The 15,894-nt window shown below is 40.3% G+C and overlaps 1 protein-coding gene across 2 annotated transcripts in view; it reads right to left on the bottom strand.

Annotated features, from left to right (window-relative positions):
• The window catches only part of RPS6KA2 (ribosomal protein S6 kinase A2), a 276,800-nt gene that overhangs the window by 78,222 nt on the left and 182,684 nt on the right, over positions 1-15,894 (bottom strand). For both annotated transcript variants that reach the window (XM_054279646.1, XM_054279647.1), the window contains one exon: positions 12,651-12,732. In XM_054279646.1, coding sequence (XP_054135621.1) covers positions 12,651-12,732 — 82 coding nt within the window. The remainder of the gene's footprint in view (positions 1-12,650; positions 12,733-15,894) is intronic.

A 15,894-nucleotide genomic window follows, 5' to 3' on the forward strand; every position in this document is an offset into this window, starting at 1 on the left:
AGAAACACAGTCCTCAAAAAATTGTGACGTGATTTTCAGCCTGGACTGCACTACTGTATAGGGATTGTTGTGGAAGATGTGACCAAGTTCAGAGAGTTTCTGGGTGAAATCATGGCCCCAAAGCAGTCAATAGTAAAACCACTGTTGACATGAACAGGATCTCACCAGCTACATCTCAGTCCCTACATACAGCTCTAAAAATATATGTAGCTGCTTGAGCTCTGAAAGAATACCTAACAGAAATGGAAATCTTGGGTTTTTTCTCTTATGGTACTGAGAAACTGCCAAAAGCTAAACATAAACAGTACTGAGCAATGACTACAGGGAGACAGGAGGAGAGCAGATAAATATTTAAAGGATATAAACATGGACAAAAGAGACTTATTTATCAAAAGAAAATGAAAAATTAATATAAATAGGAGGAGGCAAGTAAAACAGAAAAAGAGGAAATGTAGGCTGTATTGGGCAAACTGGAACTGCATGAACCCCTACAGAGCAGAGCAATGGCTTGGGACTGGAACCTCCTTACTGACACATTTTAAAACAAAACTGAACAGGAAAAGTTAAATAACTATTTAGTAAGAAACCAGCCTGCCATGACTGCAGGGGAATGAGACTGCACTTTTCACTATGTGCTACTTTGCTGCAGCGACTCCACCTCAATAAAGGACATCTTAAAAAAACAGAACAATCTAGATTTCATTATTATGCACAACTGTTTGGAAGGCTCTCTAAAACACAGCATTTATAGCAGGATTAATGCCCATAGCATTATATCAGAACATTCCACCAAAGTGACAAAAATACCAGAAACCAAAAATTCATATTGGAAGTGAACTTGAAAACCCTCTGAATAACCACAAGCAGTTTAGTTCCCACACAGTGCTTTTAATTCTGTGGTCTTAGAGAGCCTTATCAAGAATCTTTGATCTCTAAGGCTCTTACCCTGTGGTTGATAGCTGTGGGTAAGGCAGAGGGGTAATGCAGCCCCTCTGGGGCCACCCAGCCCTGTGACCACCAGTCCTTCCAGTGACTGCTAGCAAACCATACACCTCACAAACACAGTGCAAACTTCCAGGCTTCCTCAAAACTTTGCTTTGGAAGTTGCTTGCTTTGTGCTGGGAACACCATGTGAAAACAAAAATACAAAACAATACTTCTAAATGTACACTTGCAAATATTTCTTTCTTATGATAGCATACAAGGATCAGGATAGTACCTAGCTGTATGACATTGACATTTTACATTTCAGAGCTTATTATATTCATAATGAAACCAAATTTGAACAGATAAGCATTGACAAAATCTATATAGAAGATAAATATTTAAAGGATATAAAAATGTAGGATGAAGATTTATTTATCAAAATAAAAGGAAAGAAAGGAATATAAATAGAAGGAGATATGTGAAACAAAAAAAGGAAATGTAGGCTCTCTTTCAGCAGAAAAGTCAGTTCTGAGTTTACAGTGTTGATGAAGACAATTCCTTCTCAATGGCAACTATGTCATAGCCCATACAAATATCTGAAAGATGACCAGGGACACACTACAATTGTCTGAACAACTCAGGCTTTGCCTGAATTTACAAAAGTAATCTACTGCTGCTGAGAAAATGTCAGTTAAATTAATGTGCCATGGAAACCTTTTGAGTGTGTCAATTATTATTGCATGCAGACAGAAAATGCTACAGAGAAAATAGAAAGGAGAGGCTGTCATTGATGCTGATTGCTGGTCTCTCCTCAATCATCAAAACCTTCATTTTGGAGCAAACGCCACCGCCATGCGGAAGCTGAAACTGACACGTGTGACCTACATGGAGAATGTGAAAACAGAGAATAATTGTGCTTCTGTAGAAACAAATCCCAGCTGGTAATCTCCCACACTGTGCCATCTAACTTTCATGGAGAGCCAGCCAAGTGCTAGCACACCTCCAGGAGCAGCTGTGAACAGAATGCCTGCCCAGCTGTTTGGTGAAGGTTTACAAGGGATCCAACTGCAGCGTTGTGAGGAAAACCATCACCAGTGCAACTGACCCCTCCCCTGCTGTCACTCTGACTTCACATGGCATCAAGTGACAGCGCTGACCTCACTGGTAATCTGTCCTCATGCTTGAAAGGAAATAAGGTTTTTCTGCTATAATGGGAACCAATAAAAGCAGTTGGATGCAACTCCCAGATGATGCTTACGAATTTGGTTTCCAACCAACTACAAACGCACTGCAGTTGCAGGCAGCTGAACTTGGTTAAATAGCAATTATCCTGGCTGTTACAAATGGTGCAACTTATTCAATGAAGAGAACAAACAAATGCTTGTCATATAGATAATGGATTTGTACCACAGCCAAAGACTTGCAGAGTCCATCAGGGAGGTTAAAAATCCCAGGGACATTTAGCTATTGTATTTTCAGTTTAGCTTTCCACTATAGCTGTAAATTTATTCAAAAGCAGAGTTGATTCATAGTTCTGATTATTCCAAATAATCAATGCATTATACACAAGACACATTTCCTAAGAATTTCTTTGTTTGGAATCTTTAGGCATTAAATTCCATAACGCAATAGATGGCACTTCAGTGAGGAGGGGTGTAAATAACATCTCCATTAATACCCAACTATTGCTCCTCCAAAGAGCAGTGAGCACTGTGAAGAGCAGGCTGGCATAATTGGGGTAGCATTCCAGACATGGAGATGGAGCAGAGGAGCAGCAGTAAGGGTAGCTGGGTGGTGCTCATGAAGCAGGCTGGCAGCAGAAATGTGAGCACAGCCGAAGTCTTGTAATTCCTAAACCGAGGTACCAGCTCCCATGCTAGACACAGCCTGCCATGAAAGAACAGACTACATGACATAATTCAAAGGAGGTGAAGACTAGGAGCATCTCAGTCTGTATTTGCCAAAAGAGCAATTTTTCTCTTCCTGTAATTCACAGCCTTGTGGTACCAACAGCAAGCTCTTGGACGTCAGGCAGGATTAAAAGATTTCCAGAGGTTCACTGACATGCTGCACAGCTGACAGGATGGGTTGCCAGCAATAGCTTCTCTTTTTTGGCAGTGGGTCTCTTAAAATTAGAAGCACTGCAAGCAAGAACATCGCTTACAAAGCTCCTTTAAGACAGTGCAAGACAAGTAAGATGCAAAAAATTTCAAGCCTCAAGACAAGACAAAAGAAAACTAGAAAAGTAGACTTTCATATGATTTCCATTTGGCTTACAGAACACCAGCTAAAAACACAGAAGAAAAAGGTCAGCAGGGAAGGTAAAACAGTGACCAGTGTGTTGTTGTCACTGGTAAAGCCCAGCTGGCCTGGGAATACCCTGTCCACTCATAATGTGCCTCATTCTTAAACTAAACACATGGAAGAAGGAGTCAGCTGCAGGCAACCACCCTCCAGAAATCCTCACAGCACCATGGACTCATAGAATATGCTGAGAGTCAGAAGGAACCCATCAGGATCATCAAGACCAACTCCTGGCCTTGCACAGGACACCCCAAGAATCACACAATTTTACAAGTCCATCCACCCAAGGGCTTCTTCTAAGAACTTTCTCTGAATGGGACCCCTCAGAGGAACAAACATCTCAACAATCTGACCACTCTGCTGTCTTTGCAGCAAGACATTTCTAGCAGTTTAATTACACCCCCTGAATTTTCAATAGCCTTTGTGGTAGAGCAGATGTACCTCTGCTCTGAAATAACAAAGCACTCACAGAGGACCTGAAAGGTAGGACATGCAGCCAGAGCAGATAATGTCACCCCTGACTTACCTAGTATATAACTAAATCTTCTAAAATTAGGATCTAGGGAAAATGAACACTAAGAAAGGAAAGGAACATATAAGATTCTCAGCCTACAGAAGATGGAAGCTGAACATAGCAAACTTCAAGATGCAGAAGAAAACCGCAAAGAGGAAACTGTTCTTGAGAGAGAAGAGATGAATTAACAGCTCCAGCTGTAGCAAGGCAGACAGTGGACAGATATGCAAGGAAGAATTTTGCAATAATACAGTGCTAGAGACAGTCTTAGAATGCGTTAGGCAAACATCTGTGAGGAATGACACAAAAGCATCACCCTAGGTCAGGGGTGGGCCATGGGACTTCTTCAGGTGCCTTCCAGATGATGCCTCAGTAGCTGTGAGAGGCACAGGGTTCCCTCCCAGAGCACCACACCACTGGGGTCACCTGGCACAGATCCAGGCAAGGACACGAGGCCTGCTTCCAAGGCAGAACCACTGAGCCTCCGTGATTGTCCTGAAGGTCATCTAGTCCTCGTTCCCAGGTTCTTGGCTCAGGCAGAACACTGTACACAGCAGTGACAGGCTCATTCTTTTAGGTGAAGCTTCACGTCAGTCTTCATAGATTTGTTCCAATTAAACTAAGCTGTGTGTATCTCTCCTCTCTCTGCTCTCCAGCTAGTGTTGATGAAGGGATGAAGGGTGTGAGGGCTCACAAAGGCCATTGCACCTCCCACTCTTTTCCTGGCAAAAGGAATTTTTCTACAGAAAAAATGGGATTGCATCACATTTTCAAACAGGATAAACATTTCACTTGTGGCTTCAGAGCATCTGCCTGTGTAGTCTCTCTATTCCTGAATCCACAGCAAAAGCAATTAACAGCAATCTGCTACTTGACAATAAAAAAAATCAATTGTGATCTTTTCTGTAAAACAAGAGCCAATTTGGGAGTAACTGCAAATATCTGTCATTAAATATATAATGCAATCAATATGATAAAAAGAATAATCTAATGGAAGACAAGCCATAGTGAAACTCTTGACCAAGTCTATGATAGAGAGTTTGAAGAATGGGTTTGGGTCTGAAAACCTTTTAACAGTGGTACCTACAGGAGCTGCAGTTTCAAATTATCTCCATTGCTGCTTATTCACCATGGCAAGTACACAGATGAATTCAAACTTGAAAGAGGTAGATGGCAAATTGACTGAAAATTATAAAATGATTTGAAAAATTGCTTTCTACCATCAGAAAAGCCATAAGTATGATGAACTACTCATTCCTGAAAAAAAAAACAAAACACCAAAAACCCAGCTACCATTCCTTTACTGTCCAGGATAGCCAGAGAGCAAATTCAGATGCAACCAGCATGAGCTGCTGCAGGTTCTTCTATTTAAAAATATCATTCTTTCTGTATTTCACTGACAGAAGAGTGACTCAACAAACACTTAGAACAATCTTATATAGTGTGGTCACAGGTAAAGAATATATATTTTCTGCCAAAGAAATCAGCAGGTTTTTTCAGAGCTTTCTTCCTCTGACTTCAGATTTGAATCACCTTTGTCCTCTCTAGAGAATCTTCACAGAAAAACCTGAATAATGCAACCCTGAGACACTGTTAAGGCCCATGGAACTGCTCAAGGATTAGAAGTCAAGGGCGTGGGCACCCTAACCTAGCAAAAAGATGGAAAAATTTAAGACAGCTCTGTGCTATACCTTGTGAAAAACACAACATGGCTGCATTCAATGTCTTCACAGCAAAGTCTGAAACTTTGGCTTAAACCTCTGGGTGCACTAATAAGCAGTGTGGTTCCAATCCAGGGAAAACAACAGAGCGTGCTGGGACCTGAGGTTGCCCCACCCTTTCTGTGGCACTTTGGGGCCATGACCTGAATGGGCACAAGAGGCAGGAGGGCACTGGGTGGGCTCCTGAGTGAGCTCCATCAGGAGGGAATTCTGTGTGTGTGCTCCCAAACCCCTGTGCTTGGCAAATCACGGCATGGCAAAGGGAGATGACTGGAACAATTCCTTCAAAGGCTCAAACCCAAGCACCAATGCTGCTACATGCTGGGACACCCACTACACTTTCTACTGCTGAACTGCTCATAAAGAAAGCTGGAGTTTGCATCTGAGTCCCGTCCTGTGTGCTCTTTGGGGAGAATAAAACAAAGCCATTTCAGGCAGCAGCATACCAAGTGGCTGAAGCTGCACTCCAAGTGGACACACAACTGTGCACGGAGCTATAATTTGATAATATTGTAACAGCAGAGTTACACTGGAAGAAAAGCGTGGAGAGGAAAGGACTGGGCAATATTGCTGCATTTACCTACAGCAGAAATCAGAAGCACAGAAGTGTGTGCCCCTATCTGAATCAGTCTGTTTGACTGACAGGGAGAAAGACAGGGAGTCTGATTTAAATTTTTTACCAACAGTTAGGCAAAGACTTAATAATTCTGCCCTGCTTCGGACAAGACGAAGAACCTGCTGTTCAGCAACGTGAGCAGCAGTTTTAACAGAATCACAGAACCATCCAGGTTGGAAAAGTCCTCTGGGATCACAGAGTCCAACCTATGACTGAAGACCCCTATGTCAATTAGACCATGGCATTCAGTGCCACATCCAGCATTTTCCTATGAAGAAATTCTTCCTAATGTCCAACCTAAACCTCCCCAAGGGTAGATTAAGACCATGTCCTCTCATCCTATCAGCAGCTGCCAGAAAGAAGAGGCCAACCTTTCACTACCTTTAAAGTGGTTGTAGAGAGTGATAAGTTCACCCCCAAACCTCCTTTTCTCCTGGCTAAACATTCCCAGCCCCTTCAGCAGCTTCTCCTAAGACTTGTGCTTCAGACCCTTCACCAGCTTTATTGTCCCTCTCTGGATCCTATACAGAACACAAGAGCCAATATTTTCACAAGGAGAAAGTTCAATTTTCTTTGGCAGTTAAGAAAACCCCAAAAGGAACATCCAGTGTTAATTTTTTTAACATCACAGCAGTGGGAATTTTTTGCCTCTTAAGAGGATCTTCACAATGCACTTGGCATTGTGAAGACACTATAATTTAATCAGGACTTCTTACAATGCAAACTCCCACATGGTTTGAATAAAACAGATAATAAAATCTTTAAGTGATGCGTGTTCTGTTTATATTTATAGGCAAAAGTTTTCCCTTCTCATCCAAATCTGAATCCAAACACTGTACAGAGTCATTAAAGAGTACTAAGTATCTAACCCAGAAGCTACAAGCTCAATGAACACTTCAGCAAATGCTATGAAAACAAACTTTCAGCAATGCTTTTTGTGGTTTTTGACCTGTCCAGTCTGCTGTATATTCAGGATAGGACTCACTATAATATTTACTGACACACAATGAGTTGCCCAAACACAGTTAATTTTCCTTATAATACAAAAATAAAGGTTATTCTCCACAGCCCATTAGAATCAGCCCTCTCTTCCTTCAGAAAGCAAGCCCTAGCCCAGCTGACTTTTAAGGGCAGGAAGGAATAGAGGGTCTGCAAATAAATTTGCAAAGGCACAGCAAAAACACAGCCCAAAAGTGAGCTCTAAGCACTGATTGTTGAAGAACTTCTTGGTTTCATGTTCAAAACTCCCAGAGAGGAAAGAAAGCTCTGCTTCCTCAGATGACAGCTCCTAAATCCAATTTACTCCTAAACTGTGAGGAAGGTTGGACTGTTCCACAGCACTTTTTGACTCCTAGGCCACACAAAAAGATACATACTAGGCTGATCTTTACATTTTAGAGCCACTGGGAAATATTCAGAGAAATCAAATATTTTTGTGCTTGTGCACACAGAAGTTGCTATTTCTTTCCAAGACAGAAAAATCAGTGTGTGGCTATTTGTGGAGAGGAAGAGTCTATATCTCAGCTGGATCTTTAAGGGCATTCCAGGTCCAGCAATGTTTATGTTTTTCTGAGCTCAGAGCCCTGACATTTGGAGGGTTACAATTCTCAGAATAAAGAAGCCATGCATGAGCAGCAGCTCCAAGGATGCAGAGCACATATACCTTCCTCCAAACTTCAGGGCAAGGATATCTCTGCTGCGGGGTCTGGACTGCCCAGGGGACAGGACTTCCCTGATGAATTTTTCAGAAACAGGTAATGAGAGGTCCAAGAAGATATAAAAAATATAGCAGAATGCTTTAAGAAAAAATAATAAACCAAAATTTAAATGGCGAACCTGGTTAAATACCAGGGGCTCTCACCAAAACACAAGGACTGTACAAAATAGAAAAAGACACCTTGAAAACCTCAGCGCAACAGAGCAAGTTTTACCTGAGGTGAAGACTCCTTCTGAGTCCTGGTTTATAGGTTAAAATTGTCTACAGTTTCTCATTTTGTTGACATTTTATTCCTTTCAAACCAGAGGGAAACCACTAGATTCTGTATCTGATACCTGATCACCACATTTATTACAGGGAAACTAAGTCACATCCAGAGGAAAACTGAAGAAGCCACTTTGATTGGCGTCCAGCCAGGGAAACCAGCACTACAATTTTACCAGTGGTTCAGACAGAAATCCCACTTTCCCTGGTAACATCTAAGTTAGTTGTTGGATTTTGGGTGTAAGTGATATTTTCGATTCTACATCCCTGAGAACAGCCAAGCTCTCTGTGAGCCACCAAAGCTGCTCTCACTGCTCGCTGCACCTGTAACCACCACACACCAGCAACCCCCTAAGCCTGCTGGCTTAAACTCAGGGGATCGTAAGCTGCAAAGCACTTTAGAGGTTTTGACAAAAGAGATTATCATTTCTAAACCCTATAATCACAAAAAGGTAGATTGCATTCTGAGGGTCAAACAGCCTCCAGTGCCAAGACTTACACACACCACTGCCAACCAGATGGGCAGGTGCAAAGTGCATCCTCATGATCCATCGCATAACCCTCCCTACATCATCACTGCAATATTTATGAAGTTCGTGAGCATTATGTCAGTGAATCATGGCTTCATGCCCCTTTCTCTTAGATTGCACGTCTGCTGCAGGAACGGGTCTTTGATTTTCAAGCTCCCTTACATTCCAGCAGAGCAACCTGCTGGGGATTTATGGGCATTTCATGGGTGTTTAATGAGGCTTACACCGTAACCAATCTAAACAACTCTTGATCATGGAATTCTGAAGTACATTCAGTAAAGCTGATGGAGCCTGAGACACCTCGAGAGAAATACTGAATGAATCAGAACAGTCAGCTTGCCCTGTCCCCCTGTTCCAGCTTTGCTGGTGAATACCAGACACACATATACACAGAATAAACACACCCTGGTTGATTTCTGGTTCCCTCAGATTTACAGTGTTATCAGGATGGGCAGTAGAGACTCACTGATAGATCTCTGTAAGCATTGAAACATATAGATCAACTTTATTTTCAGTCAACTTTTTATCTAAAACTCTGATTTTAATGAAAAAGTAGAATGTTGAAAGCAACATTTTAATATGGTGTTTTAAGAGTACTATTTAATGACATGAAGGGCAAAAGTCTCACTCCTGGAAGGTATTTAAATGCTTAAATATCTTTGAGCACCTAGATGTCCCAAAAGGGCTTATACTTGCAAAGGAAGCTATTAAAGTAATGTACTGTAACACACACTATTTGACAGAGAGACAAGTTACAGTTACACATACATGCAGCCCTAAATCTGATTTATTCCATATCTGGCACCTAACACACATAACATCCTTAAACATTTTGAACAAGGTTTTCCTAAAAATAATAATTGGATCAAATGCTTATCTAATTTCTTCAGAAAGCTTTCTGCTTTAAAATCAGATACCCACACGCTCCTGAAGAAGGAAATGAGGCAGAAAGGAAAGAAACTTATGTGCAATGCTCTCATTTATAACAAAAAGTAACAGTGGCTTTTTTTCTTTCAAGGATCCATGCTGTTACAGGTGCTTATTCAGATGTACCCTATTTTTAAAATAAACCTTCATTAATTTAAGAATAATTTCATTTTCACAAATATTCGTGTGTACAGCACGTGCCTCTGCAAACTTTCACAATCTAAACTGTAATATTCTGGAGCCTAATTTTCCCTTCACAGCAGGAGTGGTCCTGCTGATTAGCAGATCTTTTTCAAGCTCAAATCTACACATGTGATTGATCTACAAAGTCTCTTTTGTATAAAAAGCCATTTTTGAACTGTAAATGCTTGAAGAATTCTGCTGCTGCTTGCTGTGCCCTTTTTATACTAACTTTTGCTGTTGCTGAAGTTGGGCTCATGCTAACAAGGGGCAGGTACCCTGGAAAGGGGCAGGATGCAACAGGCTCACTGGAGAAAGCACCGTTTTGTACTTCTGCTTCGTCCTAAACATTACCAGCCACAGTCAGGCTCCCAGGGCAGGAAATCCCCCAACAGGACCTACTAGGGTTGTTCTTCAGAGCAAGTACCATCACTCCTGAAGGTCTCTTACTTATCCAGGTCCTATTTCTGCAGACTAATCCAGGAAAAAAATCAGCTTTGCTATCCCATCCTCTTTATGTTCTTTCTGACTTCTCCATTTACCTGCTTTGCAAATTTATTTCATTATAGAAAATAATTGTTGTTACATTTAGGGCTGTCTGGCCATTGCCAGTGGAATTGGGCATGAAGAGCTCTGAATTTCCTGCTCTGTATGGTACTTGTGCAGGCTGCAGGTCAGGAAGCAAAATCATTCAGAAATCTGCCTGGTAGTGTGCCTTGTGTCAGTGAATGTTGAATGCAGTGCTAACATACCTGTAGCTTTGCTCCCACTGCTAGACAGGGTAATAAATACTTCAAATTGGAGTGACTTCCAGCCTTTCTGAGTGTAGGTAGTCAGCAATAACACAGCCCTCTCACTTAAAAGATGAAATTAAGCTGTCAGAAATATTATCTCTGTGACAGAAGTTTACATGGAAGCTTACTGACAGCAATCCTCATTGTTGCCCGTCTCACTCATCCTGTTGCCAATGGGGTTCTGTCTTTATTTTTGCACTTTGAGTTAAACAGCTGTCAGTTTCAACTTATTTGTAGAAACTGGTGCAGACAAATTAGTTCCTACCCCTGTGTTGCTTTTATCTTGAGATTATTGGGAAATCCAGAGCTAGCAGTCAGAGGAGCAGGTAGTCTGAATGGGAGAGAAATGCTATACACCAAAATCACAAAGTAGCCTCAATTTTTGGATCTTGTGATCCATACTTGAGAAGACAATAAATAGCCTTTCTGTGCTATAAAGAACCACAGAACTGCAAAGAGGTTCTTGTTCTTGACAGAAGAGAAACTTGATGGAACACATTGGGTACTTTAAAACCTAAATTTTGACATTTCCTGAAATACTGCCACAATAAAGGTCTTTTCTTTTACAGTGGAATCTAGTGTTTTTACATATTTCACCATCAAATATTAAGTAACAATAAAGTGTTTGGGGATGCAAAAAAAAAAATCCATCCCCTGTGCCAAAGCTCTTCCTGCTAAATACTCCTTAGAGTTATACAGAAAAAGAGGGAATACACAGTTTTCCCTTTTGTTAAAAAAACTGTATCGTCAAAAGAAACAGGAGCAAGTTTCAGGTACGTCCTGGTGTCTGAGGGGTTACACAGACCTTGCTCAGACACATCAGAAGATGACATTCCCCAGTGGGGAAGACTCTGACAGTTGAGTTCAGCTGGGTTTGGGCACTTCAGGGTGCTGCTCCTGGTTGAGAAGCCAGAGAATCACTCTGCCATACACGTGATGCACGCAGCCCTGACCTATTCCTTTGCATGTCTTGTGTCCAGCACTGTTTGTTTATTTACCCTGGGCCGTTCTGCTGGAATAAACATTCCCCTCTGGATCCCAAACAACAAGATAAGCACGCCAGCATTGCTTCAAACTCGTGTTTTCCTGAAAAGGCTTTCTGAGGGGAAAGGACTGTCTAAAGGGCTGGTGTGCCCATTCCCCATCTAAACCAGTACCCAGAAGAGGGGCTGGCTCTGCCTGACACCACCTGCAGCAGCTCTAGCTTGCTTAACTGGTGGCTTTATTCATATTTTGGTTCCCCAAAGCAAGGCATGCTATAGAAATCTGCATTTTTAAGTGATCAGAACTATCTGGTCACTAAATGATTATTCTTTGCATTAGGACAGGAATTTAGTCACTACACTGCATTGCACAAAACCACACTCTCCAAGACAAAGCAAAACATCTGCTCCAGACAAAATGAATGCTCTCCTCTTTACCTGCGAGAAGGGTCAGGCTTTTTAGGGAAAGATCAGAACAGTGCTAGGTCAGGGAAACAAAAAGATGACTGCAACCTCCTTAGTCTGTGCAGGAACAATCATTAAGGACTTCAGCTGAGACCGAACTTACCCTCTTTGCTTTTCAGTCCTGGGCTTGACTACCAATTTCTTTTTTTGTCTGTAGCAGGCAGTGGCCCCAGAAGAGAAGAACCAGCTTTAAACATGAATAATTTGGCCCTGGCCTCCTACAGCCCATGAGCTAGGAAACAGCATGATCTAAATGGTCTCAGAATGCCTCCTCACACTTGGGAACATGTTCCCATGGTTCTTCAGGCACACACAGAGAAGCACCAGCTGGGAAGGCCATTCTGCCCAGTAGGAGCCAGGTTTTACTTTAGCAATATTCTCATTTACTTCAGCAACAGAAAGATAGTGACACTTCAATACAACTGAATATATACCAAATAGAAGTCCTAAAAATAACACCAAGAAAATAAAGCAAGCATGCAGCTGGGAAGCTGCAAACCTCTGTTTTCCTCCTCTCACATTGTATAGGTAACATATTTTTAAGTTCTTTTTAGAATATTTACCTACAGTGAGGCAGAATTTTGGAGGATGGCAGACATATTTATGCATTCATATACTGCAAGGCAGTAACAGTGTAGAAAATAGCAAGAAAAATAAATTACTACATAGCACAGAAATAGAGACTGCAGCCACTGTCCCAGTCCTTACCTTTTAGTGTTGCCTTCTTAAGTACCTTCATGGCATAAAGCTGGCCTGCATCAGATCCTTTTATCTTCCTGACTAGAAATACCTATAAAAAGCAAATGTTTTGTATAGATGAGTACTGGATTTCTGCTTACAAGACTTACTGCATTTGAGAGGAGAACAGATACTATGGTTCAGGAAATCTAATGAAAATTACTAGCTGAAAGCGTTTCACATCTATTTCACCTGCAATTGTTTGAGCTAGCTTTGAAGATTTTCAGTTTTTAAGCCCTTACCACCTCACAAAAAATCATTTTCAATATTATTAATTGACCTCATATATTCAGTTAAAGATGGGTGAAAAGTTAGGATCAGTGAGTACATATCTCTTCATATTCTGACTAGTTTTACATGAAAAAAAAAGTCTCATTTGTGTCTAGGAATGTGCAGGGTCTTAAAATTATTGCCATAAATTAAATTTAGGAAAAGAATCAATTTGGTGCCATTCATGCCATAAGTCATGAATAACAACTTGCCTAAGATGCAGCTGAAGAAGAAAGTTCATACAGCTGAAAATCTTTGTTATTACAAAAAAAATTCAGTTTTTCCTGTTTCAGTCTCCTATGCTTCGTCTTCTGACAGTGTAAAATTTTAATTAAAATAAAGTAAAATTTGTAGTTAACTTGTACTCTTTTTATTGTGATCCATGCAAATATTTCTTATCTGCCCTTCAATGCATTTGAGCACTGGAGGGGTAGTGAACAACAAGATCAATGGTTCAGTTCGGTCTTTATAAGACTTTTTAATGATTGGAAAAATAAATCAATTGGAAATAAAATAAACAACTCTTTTAGCTGCTTCTCAGGACACACTCTGTCTGCTGAGGTCAAAAGTGTGACCTTAGAAATTCTCAGATCTTCAGAAGTCAGGCAATAGTGTCTCTTATTTTTTTAATTTCAGCACTTGTGTTACTGGACAGAAGCTGAAGTAAAGCCAAATGTAGAAATAAAAATACAGTCCCATATACGTACAGTCCCATATACTCATTAATATACAAATTAACAAAGGCCAGGTGAAATTATCTATCTAATAAATGTCTTTTTGGATTTAAAATTCCAATTATTTTATTAATTGCCTATCCAGGAATCATGAAGCCTTGTTAACTGTCTCCACCTAAAATATAAAAAGCCAAAAAATAAAGAAGGAGTATGTTTCTAGCACAAGTTTTGCACATTGAAAGACTCTTCCTCCAAAAAAACTTCAATCTGTAAACAAATTAGATTTTCTCAAACCCATTTGAGTAAAGATCTGTGAGATGGGAAGGAAAAAACAAAAACAAAAAAAAAAGAAGGGTAATTTTAAGGTAAATTCTCATTTCTCTCTGAATCTCTGAACAACTTCATCAGGACTCCCACATCTGACAGCACCAGAGCTGCAATACTTGTATGACATGATCTGATAGGGTTTTAATCTGGATGCAACAGGCACACGTAAGGCTTTCTGAAGTGGCTTTTGTTGTTATTAATGATAAATTAAGCTCAGCTGCTCCAGCACTAACAGGAAGTCAATTAATTTAGAAGTTTACAGAGGAAAGTTGGGATTTTTTTCTGTCCAGGTCAAGTAAAAGATTTCATTTTTGTATTACATTGAAAAGGAGGAGAAAGTCAAAAGCAAGCTTTTCCAGACACTAGATTTTCAGCTGTATTAAAAAAAAAAAAAAAAGGGCTCTTTACGCCAAAAAAACAAAAACCCAAACCCTTAAGATAATGGTTTTCAGCAGCACTGCACAGCACACTGCATCTGCAAAATGCACACAGCACACAAAACAGCACAGCATACTGCATCTGCAAAAATATTATTAGGCTGCAGTTGTAGAAATATCTTGTCTGCCCTATGATCTTGCAAAGCTTGTAATACCCACATTGCTGTAATAAGCAAAATTATCAATTTCCATTACCAGTCACTAGTCAGCTGTTCACTGTAGCATGGGACAGGGCACTTGCCTGCATTCCCTCCAAAAGAGATGAGTCATGAACACTGTGTTCTATTTCAGAGGACATCAAAATAACCACCAAACCAGAAAGGAGCAGAACAAATGAAAATGTGTTGTATTGCAAAATGATGTCACCTTTCTGATTATTCTTAAATGTAAGCTACCCATCATTCTTGAACCCACCAAGTAACCCTGAAGTGCTAAACTGGCAGATTATATTAGCGAGACTATACAAGTTTGCCAGAATAGCATGTGCATGTGGCTGAGCACGACTTTCAATTTTCTAGTTTGATATGTTTTAAGGTTAACTTGAACTAGCATATCTCCCTTAGCTGGTGCAATTGGTGCATCACCCAAAACCTGATAAAAAGCTAAGCAAGCGCTCTGCATCTCCAGAGTGTTGGGGGCACTCCCTCTGACACCAAAGACATCTTCTCTAATTATTTAGTTCTTGAGTGAATAATTTGAAAACTTAATGGTTTGCATCCTCAGAGACACAGATTTGAACCATTCGCTTAAATACCAAGGTGATGAAAATGTAGGTGGTTGGGGACTGCATAAGAAACACAGAGTAAACCTCTCTTCTCCACCTCTTTGCTGCTCCAGGGAGTTTACCAATGCTTCTCACATAAGATATGGAAAGTGATTTGTAATTAGATGCAGCTCCAGACAGGTACATTGTCCACACTCCCACTCAAGAAATCAGATTTCCCTTTGGGAAGTGGTTGCACAGACCAGGCATTTTGCTTATAAAATGCCTAAGCCTAGAAGGCCAACTCAAGCAGTACTGAAAATACATCAATACAGTCTAAGATGACCAGCAAACCATTCCTAAAATCTTAACTGCCTATGTATGAAAACCAACTATTCTGACTCTGTTACTTTTATCAAAGATGTTTCTTTCTGTTGTTCTTCACCTTCTTACACTGAGTCCCATAGTAAACCTAATTTTGATCTGTTTGCTTTTTTGTACTCATTTAATATTTAAAACTTAAATATACTGTCCTCTGAAGAAATTATTGAGTTCAAGACTTGGTATTGAATGTTAACTTTCTATATATCTCTCATCTCAGGGAACTTCTAATAGGTTTAATTATCAATTTAATTCTAGAATAACCAGGAAGTTGATAAACACTCTTAATATAGCTTCCTTTAGGAATAAAAATAAAGGTCTGATTAGAAAATATGTCCTTAAAACTCTACAGAATAATATAAGGACTTTGATGCCTAGTTTCAGCTAGGTTCACTCTTCCAAAGGTTTCAATGCCTTATTTA

This window comes from Melozone crissalis, unplaced genomic scaffold (assembly GCF_028551555.1).
Source record: "Melozone crissalis strain CALT ecotype California unplaced genomic scaffold, PUWL_Pcris_2 ptg000027l_1, whole genome shotgun sequence".
Taxonomy (NCBI): domain Eukaryota; kingdom Metazoa; phylum Chordata; class Aves; order Passeriformes; family Passerellidae; genus Melozone; species Melozone crissalis.